This window comes from Durio zibethinus, chromosome 10 (genome assembly GCF_047325235.1).
Source record: "Durio zibethinus cultivar Kanyao isolate XHJ-2024 chromosome 10, ASM4732523v1, whole genome shotgun sequence".
Lineage (NCBI taxonomy): Eukaryota > Viridiplantae > Streptophyta > Magnoliopsida > Malvales > Malvaceae > Durio > Durio zibethinus.
In genome coordinates this window covers 25,852,260-25,868,193 of record NC_143171.1, presented here as the reverse complement: position 1 = coordinate 25,868,193, position 15,934 = coordinate 25,852,260, and the positions used below count along the sequence as shown (strand labels likewise).

The window sequence follows — 15,934 nt, the reverse complement described above, 5'->3', positions numbered from 1 at the left end:
TGCTCCTTCCTGCACATAAAAAACTCCGAAATGATGATGGAACTCAGCAATGCCTTTATACCTAGTAGTATTCTATATCAGGTAGCAAGAAACAAATACATATCGAAGTAACAAGGTAAGTAAAGCCCTATTGTTATCGCTAGGACATAAGCTAGAAAAAGGCTAATTTATGGCAAGATTGCAGTCTAATGTTATTGCAAATATAATTCTACCTTCACCAGGCACCAGATAGATTAAGCCATATGCAAAAGAAGAAGAAGAAGAAGAAGAAGAAGACGAAAAGGACTTTACAACATTCAACTATTTGTTTGGATATCCAATGTATGAACTCCTTTATTCCCACACATGAGATGTCCCGCTGACAATTCCCGACACCATTGAACTGCAAAGTGCAAATGCAGAGTAGATGCAGACTAACAGATGAAAACATTGCATTTGAAAGTACCAAAGACTTTGATTTTATGCCATAAGCAGTCAATGAATCTTTCCAAATTGACTAAGTTCAAACTAAAACAAAGCAGTTCCAAGGGGCTATCTGAAATAACATTATAGTGATGAAAACAAAAGTAACTACTGCTTACCAGTACCGCATCTGAAAATTCGTTATCTAATAATAGCTTCAAAACTGGTTGAATGAGCTTCCCAGCTTGCGCTGTAACATCTTTCTTAATGTCCGAATATCTACCCAGCCTGAAGTAGGAAAAGCGATTTACATTCGAAAGTGTAGCTCTGGAGTTCATATACAATATTTTAATAAATAAGAAATTTTCACTGGAAAAAAAGATTGATGAAAACCTTTTCAACAGATTCGACAAGGAGGCAAAAGTGGCCACCTTTACAGAAATATAATCTGATGCTGGCTGCAAAATTCACAAGAAACCACATGCCATGTTAGAAAATCAAGAACCATGCAAAAATACAACCATGAAAACCATTAAGAATTTTTGTTTAACAGAAATTTCATTACTAGCTCCAGGAATAACAAATATAGCAGCAAAGTTAAGATCACGTCCTGAAGTTCACAGTAAGATGAGACGATGCAAGATAATCTACTCTATGACTTTCCAAAGAGTAAAGCTCATATATATAGTTCTTGGAAATGGTAGAGAAGTGTAAGAAAAAGAGCTCATGCCTGGATATTTGATAGGAGTTTATCGAACCAAACAGGGTACCATGCTAGTAAACGGTCGGAGCTGCATTCTTGACAGGTCACCCCCAGTAAACATATGCCGGTCCAACATTTGCGTGACTGTGGAAGAATTATATAATCCAATAAGAAATAGTAATTCATAGAACAACTTGATGAAACTTTTGTCAATGAAAAACCAAAATTTTTTTAATTAAGTTTAGCATGATGATATTCAAATAAGGTCAAACGAAAAGAAAAAGCATAGAGTCATTGACAAGAAGAGCAATTTAGGATAGTTTTGTAACTAAAAATAACACTGACCCTTGGACTAGACACGAGGGAGAGTACTCGATCAACCCAAGAATCAACAGCAATAGCCCAATCTTCAACAATCCTAGAGTTATTAGCTTCTTCAGGGAATGATTCAGAAAGCAACCCAAGATTCCTGATAGCATTCACAATTCTCTGCAAATCACAGTGTTGAGGTGAAGGGTCAGTCTCATTAGGAATTTGGTCATTCATCAAGTACTCTAGTATCCTAGGTTTCAACTTCACATTATAAACATCCTGGTACTCCATTGAAAACAAATCAAGATACTTGAGCTGAAATTGTCAGAAAAATTTGAATCTTAAGTTGATATATGTTTTGTCTTGTTTTTCTAGTCTGGGACTTTGCAGCTTGGAAAGTGAGAGCAGTTACATGTTATATCATGGTTTTTTGTGTCATTGGCTGGTTATGTAACGCTTGTCTGGATTCTGACAAATGTTGTGGTGATTATGCAAAAGCAAATGAAAATGATTTAACACTTCTAGAAGAATGAGTGGGGGACTTCCTTTGTCATTTTGTTCAGTTGATGCATTCTTGCAAATGCAACAAACCTTGAATTAATTTTGAAAGGATATGAAGCTTTGACAACATGATTTCATGCAATTATATCGAGCGAGGAATCAAGTTTCTTATGTGTTCAATTATGAATATTTTAGTAATTCTAATAAATTTTTTTTTACAATGACCTATATTTAATATATTTATTGATTAATACTTTCAATTAAAGTAAAAGTTTCTTCAAAATAGAAAAAAGGAAAAGATTCATGAATCAATTTGAATGTGAAGGGTGAGAAATGGATACTTTGGGAGAAAAAAAAAGAGTTTTGCATGCCTCACAAATGATTTATATTTAATTTATAAATAGTTTCTCAAAAAATTTATTGAATCAAACTTAAATCTAATAAATCAAATACTCAATTCTTACAAATTCAATGAATTTCATTGATTAAAGTCTTTAGTGTTAAAATATAAATAGTGAGCCTAGTAACTTGTAAAAGTTTTACATCTAAGTAAGGAGTATTTTTTTTTATTATTATTTTGGCAAAAGAAGCTATGGAGATCTGTACTCAATTTATGAGATATTATTCGCTTTGATTCAAAAGTCTCATGATTTTATCTCGCAAAATGTGTCTCACAAGTTTGAAATTAAGTATCTATATATATATCATTCTTTATTCACACATTCTTTCAATGTGAGATTAGGAGCGTTACAATCTCTTCACCTTTAATACTTGATGTCCCTGTCAAGCCAAGTTTATCAACGGGACTAAGATCACACCAGACCACTGTGTAGCACTTAGTGACTCTCACAGCCTATCGTAACGGTTTTGGGACTGCCAGATGTAAATGATTTTAAAGTCGAAAAAAATAAAATAGGAGTTGCCACCAACCTTTGTTAGAGTGTGATTGGTCATCCAAAAATTTATCTTTTTAATAAAACTATACAAATGGGTTTAAAGTCTAACAAAAAGATAAATTTCAGTCTACGAAAACCAAGTTACATCCGGGAGTCGGTTACGTGTGAGAAAGGATTAGCACCCCAACAACACTCATAAATTGGTACCATTTAATTATGCGTTATTTTCGGTGTTGGATAAAAATGATTTCAATTTGAAATTTAACACTAATTCTCTTCACTTAAAAAAAATTTTTGGTTAAAATTCTGTTTTAGGAATATTGAAGAAATCTTTAAGTTAAAGAATTATTTTAAAATTCTCCAACATCTAGGTAGAATTTAAAATAACTTTTTTCGCTTAAAATTTAACACAATATTCTTTAAAATAAAAAATAACACTCTTTGTGAAAGATAATTATTGGGGACTCTCCAACATCTAGGTAGAATATTGAGAATTATTTTCTTTGAAATGTTATTTTTGTTTTATTTAATAACATCACAACTTTAAAATATATATATATATATATATATAGATATATTTTTGTCTTGTAAAATATTTTATAAGAGGAAGTAAATAATGGTATTGTCAGGTAACAAATAAAAATTAAAGACAGAAAAATATGAAATGAACGTCAACAATAATATAGTGATGCATGTATGCCCATGGATATTATGCCAGATGATAATGCAATTTAAAAAAAATGGATTCTTAAATATAATGAGACCACCTTGACTCTCAAACATCTAGGCAAAGCTTAGGTACGACTGTTTATATTTAAGTCCTAATTTACTATTATACTTTTGTTATTAATTAGTCCCATTATTAATGAGGATTAGGAATTTGTATGAAAAACTTAATAAAATAAAGTTTCCTAAATACTCCATCATTTAGGTAGTATTTGGGAACAAATTACTTCAAGTGAGATTTTTACATGTGCCCTTAAGATTTTGAAATGGTTTTGGTTAGAGCTTAAGCTGAGGTTTTAAAGGTTAGGGCTTTAAGATTTTGAAGATTCAGAAATGCGTATCAAATTTGGGTCTTTAGACTTTTGGATTTTTAGGTTTTGGATTTTAGTGTTTGGGATTTTGGATTTTAAGGGTTTTTAGAATTTTGGATTTTTAGGTTTTGGATTTTAGGGTTTGAGATTTTGGATTTTAGGGTTAGGGTTTCAAGTTTCAGATTTTGGAGTTTAGGTTTCTAATTTTAGGGTTTGAGATTTGGAGTTTTAATTTTAGGGTTTGAGATTTAAAGTTTTGGTTGTAGGGTTTAGATGATTTAAGGTTTTGATTTTAGGGTTTTGATGTTTTAAGGATTTGATTTTAGGGTTTAGATGGTTTAAGGTTTTGTTTTTAGGGTTCATAGGGTTTAGGATTTAATTTTAAGGTTTAGAAGATTTAGGGTTTTGTTTTAAGGTTTAGAGGTTTGGCGTTTAGCTTTAGGGTTTGAAGGTTTGGAGTCTTGATTTTAAGGTTTAGAGTGTTTGGGGTTTGATTTTAGCGTTTCATTTTTTGGATTTTGAAATTTATTCTTTGGATTTTAGGGTTTAAAGGATTTAGGGTTTCAATTTTGGAGTTTTGATTTTTGAGATTTTAAAAGAACATGAACATCTCTAAAATTCTCAACATCTAGGCGGATTTTTGAAGCAAGTTCAATTTTTGTGAATTTCAAGAAAATAAATTTTTTATTATAAAGTTAATATTAATCTATTTTTTTTAATAATAATTCTTCAACATCTAGACAGAATTATTATTATTTAAAGCATGGTTGTATTGCTTCTAACATCTATGCAGGGAAAAGTTTTTATTTATTTATTTATTTATTTATTATGCATATTTTAGATTTTTATTTAATACTTGGATTATTAAAAAAAAGAAATTAAAAGTTTTTAAAACATTATTATTATTGTTATTGTTATTTAATTATTATTATTGTTAATTATTACTATAAAACAAAAAATATTTATTTTAATAAACTCTAAAAGTTTTAAAGTATGCATAATAATAACAATAATAATAATAATGTTAAAAATAATATAAATAAATAGTATATAAAAATAAAAATAATAAAACAATTAAAAATAAAATACCTGAACCGGACCGGTTAACGATCTGGTCAAAGGTCGATATGGTCGGTTCTGTTTGCAGGGGTTCGGACCGATCCAAACTGATTCATTACGGTTCGTCTAGATCGATTGAAGGCTAGCTGAGGTGGGTTGATGGGTTGGTTTGCACAAATTTTGGGTTCGGTAATGGGGCACGCGCGGATCTTCCCTACTCTATGCGACATCGTTTTGCTTATTTGTTTCCTTATAAAAGACCTTTTTTTTAGCTCATTTCTTCCCCTCTTCAAAAAAAATTTCTCCAGCTCTCCAAACTTTTTCTAACTTTGGTCAAAGTCTAGTGCCGTGCCACCGCATCAGCCGCCGTATGGGTCACCACTGGTAGTCATCCCTGGTGATCGTTGATGACCAAAAAATTCTAAAATTCATGGAAAAGCTCTTTTCAACCTCCTAAGCTCAGATCCGTTGTCATTTTCGCGAGAAAAACTCTAATTGGAGTAAATTAGGGTTTGAAGTTTTTTATGTTCTCTCTTTTTTTTTTAAGATTAATTGATGATATTTTTTCCTTGGTACATGTGGCTTTGGCGTTGAGGCTCTTCCCTACAAGGAGGACTGTGTTTTGTTTTATTTTTTTTTATTTTTGTGGGTCTGTTTTGGCATTTTTCTTTTTTTTTTTTTATTTCCTAGTGGATGGAGTTTGGTGCTTTGAGGTAGCTGGAGATGTGTCCGAGAGAGAGACCAGAAGGGGATGAAGCTGGGTTCTTTATAGGGCTTGATATGTGTTTAGGATAGTGGGTGGTCAAAAAGCAGTAGGGGGTGGCTGTAGAAATGGTTGTAGAGGTGGTTGGTTTAGTGACTAGTCTGGTGGCTGGTATGGTGGCTGTTTACAAGGGTCACTGGTCTGATGGGACTAGGTAGGGGTGGCTGGATTAGATGGGATCAAGCAGAGGGTTGGACAGGGGCAGCAATGGCACCATACACCAGCCTTTTGTTTTCTATCTCCTTTTTTAATTAATTAATTTTTTTAATTTAATAATTTTTTAATATTTAATTTTTTTGTTGTATTTTTGTTTAATTGATAAATATTAAAATAAAATAAAATAAAATGTAAATATGTTTTGGGCCTAAATAATGAGATTGGGCTTCGAGCCTGATTGAATTAGATTGGGCCTGAAACCTAGTTGAATCAAAATTGGGCCTGGAGCCCAATTGAGTCAAAATCAGGCTTAAAACCCAGTCAAATCGAAATCAGGTTGGGTCTGAAAACCCAATACCTGTGATGAATTTTAATATAATACTTAACTAAAAAGGCCAGACAAATTTAATGTCTACCGCTGTCTCTCTTTGCACATTACTGAGAATCAAAAATAGGGTAAAGACAAAGACAATAATTTTGTCCGGAAGCAAATCGAGATTAAACTGTGATGTAAAAGTAAAGAAATCGGGATTGAACTGCGAGTCAAGAAAATAAAGAGATCAAGATTAAACCACAAGTTAGAGAAATAATGAGGATTAGGATTAAACCGTAATGTAAAAGTAAAAAGACCAGAATTGAACTGCGAGTCAAGAAAATAAAGAGACCGGGTTTAAACCTTAAGTCAGAGAAATAATGAAGATCAGGATTAAACCGTGATGTAGAAGTAAAGAGACCAGGATTGAACCACGAGTTAAGAAAATAAAAAGATCGAGATTAAATCGTAAGTCAAAGAAATAATGAAGATCGGGATTAATCGCGATGTAGAAGTAAAGAGATCGGGATTGAACCACGAGTTAAGAAATAAAGAGATCAGGATTAAACCGTAAGTCAAAAAAATAATGAGGATCAGGATTAAACCGCGATATAAAAGTAAAAAGACCAGGAATAAACTGCGAGTCAAGAAAATAAAAAGATCAAGATTAAACCATGAGTTAGAAAAATAAATATGATTAAGACTGAGCTGTGAATTGAAAGGGATTAGGTACATTATAGATTGACAATTTCAATTTTAAGAATCATGCTAAAGATAACATATCTCTTCAAAGCCATTATCTTTATTTTGAAAATGAAAAATGCTAATTCTTCCTTATGCCTCATAAAGAAACCTTCTATGCAACTTATCAAGAGGTTTGTGATGTATGCAATGATTATGATAAATGAAAAGACAAAGATGCAATCAACATATTATATCATGTGTTTTCATCCAAGTTAATTCAACTTTTTGGTTCAATTCTTTCAAACTTTAAAAGTTGCTTTCAGTAGTCTCATCTTTCTAAATCTTTTGATTTTTGATCAGAAATCTCTATATTATAATGGACCCACTTGGCTTTTAGTCACTTTAAAATCTTTTTTTTTTAATTCTTTCTTTATGCCATTTCTCTTCTTTGTTTTCAGTAATCAATCAATTTTATTTTATTCTTTCTACCTCTATATTACTATTTCTATCATCCTTATTTGCATTTTGTTTTCAAGCGATGCATTGGTCTATTATGAACTTTATCAATTATTATCTTAATTTTAAATGACAAATGCAATGATTTCAGGTTCAAAGTTTAGTGTGAAACACAATCAGTAATTGGGTATTTTGGGTTTAAAAAGATAAGCCTTTCGAGACACAAAGAATAGTTAAATCAAAAATATTTTAAAAATCAAATATCAATTCTTTAGATAATGAACATTTGAATGACCTCGACCTACTCAGATAAAGTCTTTTCCAAAAACTCGTTACATTTACGTTCTTGTCACGTGCAATTTCATATAACCAATCTTTGCCCCATATCTGTAACTAATGAGAACTTGCCGCCCCAAAAGTCATCTCTCTTAATTCTGGTGATGATTCATCCATTTGGTGCTATTCTTTCATTCTTTGAAAGACTTTCTCCTAGCTCCATCTTTATTCAAGCTGTATTTTTAGGTTTTCAGCTTAAATGATCCCTTTTTGGTTCAAATTACCTTTTTTAGGTTTTCAGTCTAAATTATTATTTTTTTTACTTTTTCTCTTTTTTTTTCTTTTTTTCTCTTTTTTTTAAGTAGAATATTTCTTGACAATGTTTGAATTTATAGGATTTGGCAATTTATCATTGTCCATTTCTGTAAAGATCAAAGTTTCATTAGAGAAGGCTTTTGTTATCATATATGGACCTTCCTAATTAGGCATCCATTTTTCTCTATTGTCATGCTAATATGGCAAAATACTTTTCAAAACCAATTCACCCTCACAAAAGCACCGAGGTTGTATCTTTTTGTCATGTGCTCACATGATTCTTCTTTGATACGTTTGCCTATGATTGAGTGCTGAGAGTCTTTTCTCTTCAATAAGATTCAGTTACTCCAAATAAACTTGAACCTATTTTGCTTCATCCAATTTTACCTCCATCAATACTTTTAGAGAGGAAATTTTCACTTCAATCGGTAGTATAGCTTTCATGCCATACACTAGTGAAAACGGGGTGGCCCCCGTGGAAGTTCGAATTGATGTTCTATAGGTCAGTAGGGCAAAAGATAATTTTTCATGCCAGTCTCTATATGTATCAGTCATTTTCCCCAATATCCTCTTGATGTTCTTATTTGTAGCTTCCATTGCACCATTCATTTTTGGACGACATCATGCTGAATGGTAATGCTTTATTTTAAACTGTGCACACAATTTTTTCATCATATTGTTTTTCAAGTTGCTAGCATTTTTTGAAATGATCTTTTTTGGGAGCTCATACTGACATATTATCTCTCTTTTTATAAATCTACACACCAATGATCATGTAATACTAATATACGAAGCTGTTTTTACCCATTTTGTAAAGTAAACGATTATCACAAAGATAAATCGATGCCTATTTGAAGCTTTTGGGGCTACAAGTCCGATCACATCTATTCTTCGCATAAAGAAAGGCTATGATGGTGCTAAGACATGCAATGAGACTGGAGGAAAATGAATTTTATCTACATAAATTTGACATTTGTGGCACTTTCTAGCATAGTTGATGCATCATTTTTCATTGTAGACCAATCGTAACCAGCTCTCATAATCTATTTGGCCATCATATGCCTGTTAGCATATGTTTCACAAATTTCTTCATGTACTTCTTTAAGCATCCTTCTTGCTTCCACAACATTTATACGCCTTAGCAAAATCTGGTATTGACTCTTTTTATACAAGATTTTTTCATCAAGCACAAACTCTCATGCTAATCTTCGAATGATCCTCTTATAATTTTTTAAGGCCTACTCTAAGTAGTTTTGACACTTGATATATTGTACGATGTCATAGGACCATGGTTGTCTATCTATCTCTTTTTCCACATTCAAATAGTGGACTGGTGAAATTTTCATTTATACTTGATAGGCTAAATTCCCGTACTATCATTTAACTTGAACATTGCTGCCAAAGTGGCCAAAGCATCAGCAATCTAATTTTTTTTTCTTGGGGAACATGCTGAAATTGGATCTCTTTAAAATGTTTCATCAAGCCAGTTATGTGCTTTTGATATAATACTAGTTTCGGGTCCCTGGTCTCCCATTCACTTTTTAGTTGATAAATTACCAAGGTTGAATCCCCATACTTTTAGTGTTTTAATCTTCTTTTCAATGGTCATTTCTAACCTTATGACACATGTTTCTTATTCAGCAACATTATTTGTGTAATTGAAATCTAACCTTGTAGTACAAGGGTAAAAATTTCCTTCTGGGGATATTAGCACTGCCCCAATGCCATGCCCCATTATATTGGATGCCCTGGTAAAAAATATTTTTCACACTTGTCTTACAGGCTCTTTATCTTCATCTTACAAGATCGCCATCAATCTTCATCTAAAAACTCAAACTTCATAGGTTCATAATATCTTGTAGTTTGATTAGCAAGAAAATCAATTGTTGCACTCCATTTTATGGATTTTTATGTCACATACATAATATCATATTCAAAGAGCATGACTTGCCATCTCATTATCTTGCCTGATAAAGATAATTTCTCAAAAATGTACTTGAGGAGATCCAATTTTGATATTAACCAAGTCGTATGGTAGAGCATATATTGCCAGAGTCTACGAGTAGTCCAAGCTAGGGTACAACATATTTTTTCTATTTGGGGGTACTTGGCTTCATACTTTATAAACTTTTTACTCAAGTAATAGATAGCATGCTTTTTTTTGCCAGTTTCATCTCTTTACCCCAATACACATCCCTTTGATTTTTCTTGAGCCGTTAAATATAAAATTAACGGCCTTCCTGCAACTGATGGTACTAACACTGATGGGTTTATCAAATAGTCTTTAATTTTTTTAAAAGCATTTTGGTATTCTTCATCCCATTCACCAAGATTATTTTTATGAAGCAACCTAAAGATTAGATCGTATTTCGAGATAAGTTGAGATATGAAGTGAGAAATATAATTTAATCACCCCAAAAAACCTATCACTTCCTTTTGCGTGCGTGGTGTTGACAACTCTTGAATCGCTTAAATTTTATCAAGGCTACTTCTATACCTCTTTTATTGACTATAAACCCTAATAATTTTTCAGATTTAACACCAAATGTGCATTTTGCTATATTCAACTTAAGTTGTATCTTTATAATCTTTCAAAGAGCTTTCTGAGATTAATAACATGATCTTCACCTTTTTGAGACTTAGCTATCATATCATCAACATATACCTCTATCTTCTTATGCATCATATCATGAAAAAGAGTAACCATCGTCCTTTGATATGTGGCACCAGCATTTTTTAGCCTAAAAGGCATGACTTTATAGCAAAATGTGCCTCATATAGTCACAAATGTAGTTTTTTCCATATCTTTGTGAGCCATTTTTATCTGATTATAGCTTGAAAACTCATCCATAAATAAAAAAGTGGAGTGCTTAGCAGTGTTATCAATAAATGTATTAATATGTGGCAATGAAAAATTATCTTTTAGGCTAGCCTTATTTAAATCTTGGTAGTCCATACATATTCTAACTTTTTTATCTTTCTTAGGAACTGGGACTATATTGGCTACCCATTCAAGGTATTTGGTTACTTTTAAGAAACCAATGTCAAATTACTTTTTTACTTCTTCTTTTATTTTTAGTAATATTTCTGGCTTCATGCATCTCAACTTCTGTTATGTTGGTCGACACTCTGGTTTTAAAGGTAATCTATGCTTAACCACCTCCGTGCTAAGTTCGAACATATCCTAGTAAGACCATGCAAATACATCCATGTACTATTGTAACAGATTCATCAGCTTCTGTTTCTTAATTAATGATAATAAAGTATCGATCATAACTTCTTTCTTATTCTTATTATCTCCTAAATTTAATGGGTCAGTTGATTCCTGATGGGGTTCTATAATTTTCTCTTCTTGCTCTATTCATTTCAACAGATCATGAGGTAAATCATAGTCTTCTGAATCAACATCGTTATCAAGCTTGCTAATGTGAATCAAATTTTCAAAATCAAACCCGGTGTTATTGCCTTGGTCATCCATAATGTTCATTATTAGAAAACCTGAAAATGGGTATTATCACAAAAAAATATATATTGATCTTGGCAAGGGCAAAGAAGATGGCAATGAAAAAGAAAAGAAAAATAAAAATTAAAAAACATGGTATAAGTGAAATGCATTGCATCCATCATTTTATCAAGATAATGAAAATAAGCCCATACATTTAACCTCTGCATGCTTTTGGGCAGAAACAATTGGAATTTTTGAGTTAAAAGGTTCAAGGATAACAAAAATGGCATACCATTCTCGAGTCTCCTAAAAAGAAAAAAAGATATCTTCATCCTGCATGACTTTTTCATTTGCTTCAATTTGGAATTGAGAAAAGGCTTTTCCTAATCCCATTATTGGTTCCCCTTATTCAACCTCTATTGATTTAGGATAGATATGTCTATCTCAAAGAAATATTTCATAAAAGTAAGGGAACACCATTTTTTTATCAATCAAGTCTTGTCTTTTGAGGTATGCCATTCTTCTTTCTTCCTTTTCCAATATTATCTTTTTTTTATCAGCAGTCGTAGGTTTATAACGTAACCCTCATCTTTTTTTATTTTTCACTGAACATGGTGCTCTTGTGATTCTCTGTAGAGCTTTTCTTAAGCCCTGCTTGGCTAGCCAACCTTTGCCAGTAGTTTGTTTGATCACCATATTTGTAGCTTTTGATAATTAAAGGATCGATATCTTTGACCCCTCTTTGACATAAGTAGTGTTTGCTATTTCAAAAGCTCTGAATGAACATTCGATCACTTTTTCTGCCACCTTAACGTAAGGGGTAGTTAAGGTCTTTGTTACTAATAAATCCTCTTCATCATCTATATAGATTTATTTTTCTTTCATGACGAATTTTACCTTTTAGTGTAAAGATAAAGGTATAATTTTGGTCGTGTGAATCCAAAGTCTTTCCCATAAACAACCATCTGTAGAAGTTATATCCATTACTTGAAATAAGATGTTGAAAGTACAAGAATCAATCTACAATGGGATCTCTATATCACTAATTACCTCTTTTCATGCTTCATCAAATGCTTTTACAACCATATGACTATTTCGATGTGAGAGGGGTCTATCGGGAGTCTTGTTAATGTCATGAAAGGTATGACATTAATGGATGATCCATTGTCAATCAAAACTTTAGGCCATAGTGTGGGTCTTACACTTTACAATAATATGTAAGGCCTTAATGCAACCTCATCCTTCAAGAAGTATTTCATCATCATTAAAGGTGATAAAATTCAGGGCTATAATATTCTCAGCCATGTGATCTACCTTCTCAATAGAAATGTTATGCTCGACATAAGCTTGGTTGAGTACTTTCAGCAAAGCATTCATATGAAGCTTAGAGTTCAACAATAGTGACAATAAAAAAATATAAGCTGACAATTTATTTAATTGGTCAACCACACTGTACTCATTATGCTTAATGATCTTTAGAAACTCACAAGCTTTTTTTTTCTAATATCAGTTTGTTAATCTATACTTTCGAGCTGACCATCGATTGAGAATTTTGGCTTTCCCTTATGTCTTTTTTTTTTATCTTACCTTTTTTTTTTCTAGTCCTTTATGATATTTCGAGAATGCAAATTTAACTACTTCGAGTCATTCTTCCTATTCTTGCTATGTTGGTAGTATTCCCCATACTTGGATTATTTGATGTCACATCAGACCCTTGTATCACTATATCATAATCATATCTCTATGGGACTACTTTATCTGTCTGATAAAAGAATGAGCTAGAGACATAAATGGTCATTGATGTCTTAAAAGAGGAGATGGCTTTCTCAGTTATGGGCTTTGATTTCTCATTATAGTAGACAGTGAAAGGTTTGGGTATAAAAGACTTACCAGGATGCTCGTCACCCATTGTATTCATACTGCTTTCATCATATTCATCATAAAACTCAATGATGGCTTCAACCGTTAAGCTCTGCAACATTAGTTTAAAGACCTCACAACCTTGGATCGAATGTTTATTCGATCTTTTATGGTACTTACAAAAACGGTCGAGGTTTTAATGACTTCTATTGCTATCTAAAAATAACAGTTGAATCATGCATGTCTCATATAAACAGTCATACACCCTTTCAAAAGGGTTCTTTATTTCTTTCACGCATCTTTTAATCCTCACATCTTTTCTCTTACGTACCATATTAATTTTCCCTTCGATGTGATCTGACAAATGGTTTCCACTAACACTTGACTTGAATTTGGTGTCAAAAGTTAAGAGCCCATCATTTATCAAACCTTGCACTTTATGTTTAAATATCGTGCAATTTTTAGTAGAGTATCTTGTAACTCCGTAATGATAATCGCACTTAACATTAGGGTCATACCAACTTAAGTAAGGTGGTTTTAATGGTTTCATATATGAAAGAGTGATAAGATGACCTCTCACTAATTGAGGGTATAAATTAGTGTAAAACATAAAAATTGGGTCAAAATGAGGTCTTTCTCAATTGTTATTATTTTGTGAGTTTCTTTTATTATTGTTTGGGTAGGTTGGTTAGGCAAATGGTCGAGTTGGAGGTGCAGAGGTGTAATTGGATGGTTGAGGACTAAAGTTTGATCTGGCCAGTGGTTGTTGGGGTGCTCAATAATGATATGGTTGTTAAAAAATTTGGATGGTGGCAGGGTAGTAAGGAGGGTATGGATGGTTTGGAATATATGGGACAAAAGGATGGTACGAGGGATTTCTATGAGCGACAGCATGTGTCTCCTACTTTTTCTTTTTTAAACTTACTGTTTTCTTTTCAGGCCTTTCAATTTTGTCATTTTTTATAGTGTTTTCTATCATCTCTCATGAAATTACCATGTCTGAGAAGTTTTTCGTGGCATTCCCTACCAATCTATCATAGTATGGGGCTTTTAGTGTGTTAACAAATAGTGCAGTTATCTTTTTTTTAGTCAGTGGTGGTTGAACTTGGATCACTACATCTTTCCACTGATGTGCATATTTTTTAAAGGTTTTCATTGATTTCTTCTCTATATTTTGTAATGACAGCCTATCAGGGGCTATATCAAGGACATGTTTATATTGAGCAATAAAAAATTTTGGCTAAGTTTTCCACGTATGGATTTTACTCTAGTCTAACTGCACATACCATATCACTACTGATCCAATTAAACTATCTTGAAAATAGTGTATCAGGAGTTTGTCATTATGGGTATGTCTTATCATCTTTCGATAGAACATGGTAATGTGGATAGAAGGACACTTTGTTTTATCATATTTCTCAAAATCTAGAGTTTTGAATTTTGGCAGAATAACCAAGTCAGGAACCAGGCTCAGCTCATTGACGTCAACAACCCCATAAATGTCATTTTCTTCTATTGCTTTGAGCCTCTCTTCAAGTTAATCATACTTGTTACACATTTCTGAATTTATAACAGGCTTCAACATTTCTCGAGACTTTTTCTATTCAATAGGGTCATCAAGATTTGGCACCATGATGGGATTGATTGGGATAGGTCCCGAATTAGTATTCAAGTGAGTCGGTTGTTGACTTGCTAAATAATTGATATAGGGGTATGGTTGCACACTTGGTGGTCGTATGTGTATACTTTAAAGAGCTTGAACTTGAGCTTAAGGTGGGGTAAATCTCGAAGGGTATAATGGCTCTTCCATATTAACCTTTTCCCCTATCCTAGACGTGCCAACGACTTCTTTTCTTTTCAATGAACCAGACAATAGTTGTCTTAGCTTAACCATTTGTGCTTCGATACTTTGTTGTATTTCCATCACTTTTTCTTGTATCTATTCATATGCCTTTTTAACCTTTTCAAATCTGACTGTATTATCTTCTTTCATAGCTTGAGTCTGAGAATAAGTATTATATCTATACGAAATTGATAGATTTAGATTTCTTGACTTTGCTATCCTTGAATCTTAGTTTATTAACCATGAATTAGATTGCATGATATAATATTGTTGTTATTGTTGTTAATATTTACTTTTATTAAAATGCATGCATGAAATGAATGTAATGCAAATTGGAGTATTGTCTTGGATCAATTGAAACAAAAAAAAACTTTCATTAATCATGAAAGTCTTTATACATCATTCAATCATCCTTGCATTAAAATCATAAAAATATTTGATTTGAGCATATTGCTCCTTAGTTACACACAAGAAATTCAATAGTCTCTGACTATAGCCTTAGGTCAATATGATCTCTTGTTCCAGTGCTTCTGCCCTTTTTACCATGTTACCTGCTTTTTGAATAGCCTTGTAGATTTGAGTAGTCAAATGTTCAATGTATTGCTGTCCTTCTAAACTTTCTGCTTTTCACATCTCTTGAGCATCCACTTTTATGTTGTAAGTGCCAGCCCAATAATCTTTTTTCTCTTGTTATTCAGCCAAAATCTTGTCTATGTGACTCTGATTGCTTGTCAATTGAAGATCCAAGCTTATTAATTTTTGCTCTAAAGCTTTTTTCTCATTTTGCAAATAGGAGTTCCTATTCAATTCCTTTCTTAGTTTGACTTTTAGCTTTTCATTTTCTTTTTAGCCCCTCACTACTTTTTCAGAAGCTCCTAAAAGTTTTTCTTTCTTTCTATTCATGTTGTTCTTT

The 15,934-nt window shown here is 32.4% G+C and overlaps 1 protein-coding gene across 1 annotated transcript; it reads right to left on the bottom strand.

The window, feature by feature from the left end:
* Positions 1 to 8,088: 8,088 nt before the first annotated feature.
* Positions 8,089 to 8,482, bottom strand: LOC149516613 (uncharacterized). The gene is made up of 2 exons (XM_089766301.1): positions 8,261 to 8,482; positions 8,089 to 8,199 (listed from the first exon to the last, which is right to left on the bottom strand). The coding sequence occupies exons 1-2, from the start codon at positions 8,480 to 8,482 to the stop codon at positions 8,089 to 8,091; spliced, it is 333 nt and encodes a 110-aa protein (XP_089622427.1).
* Between the last annotated feature and the right edge of the window lie 7,452 nt (positions 8,483 to 15,934).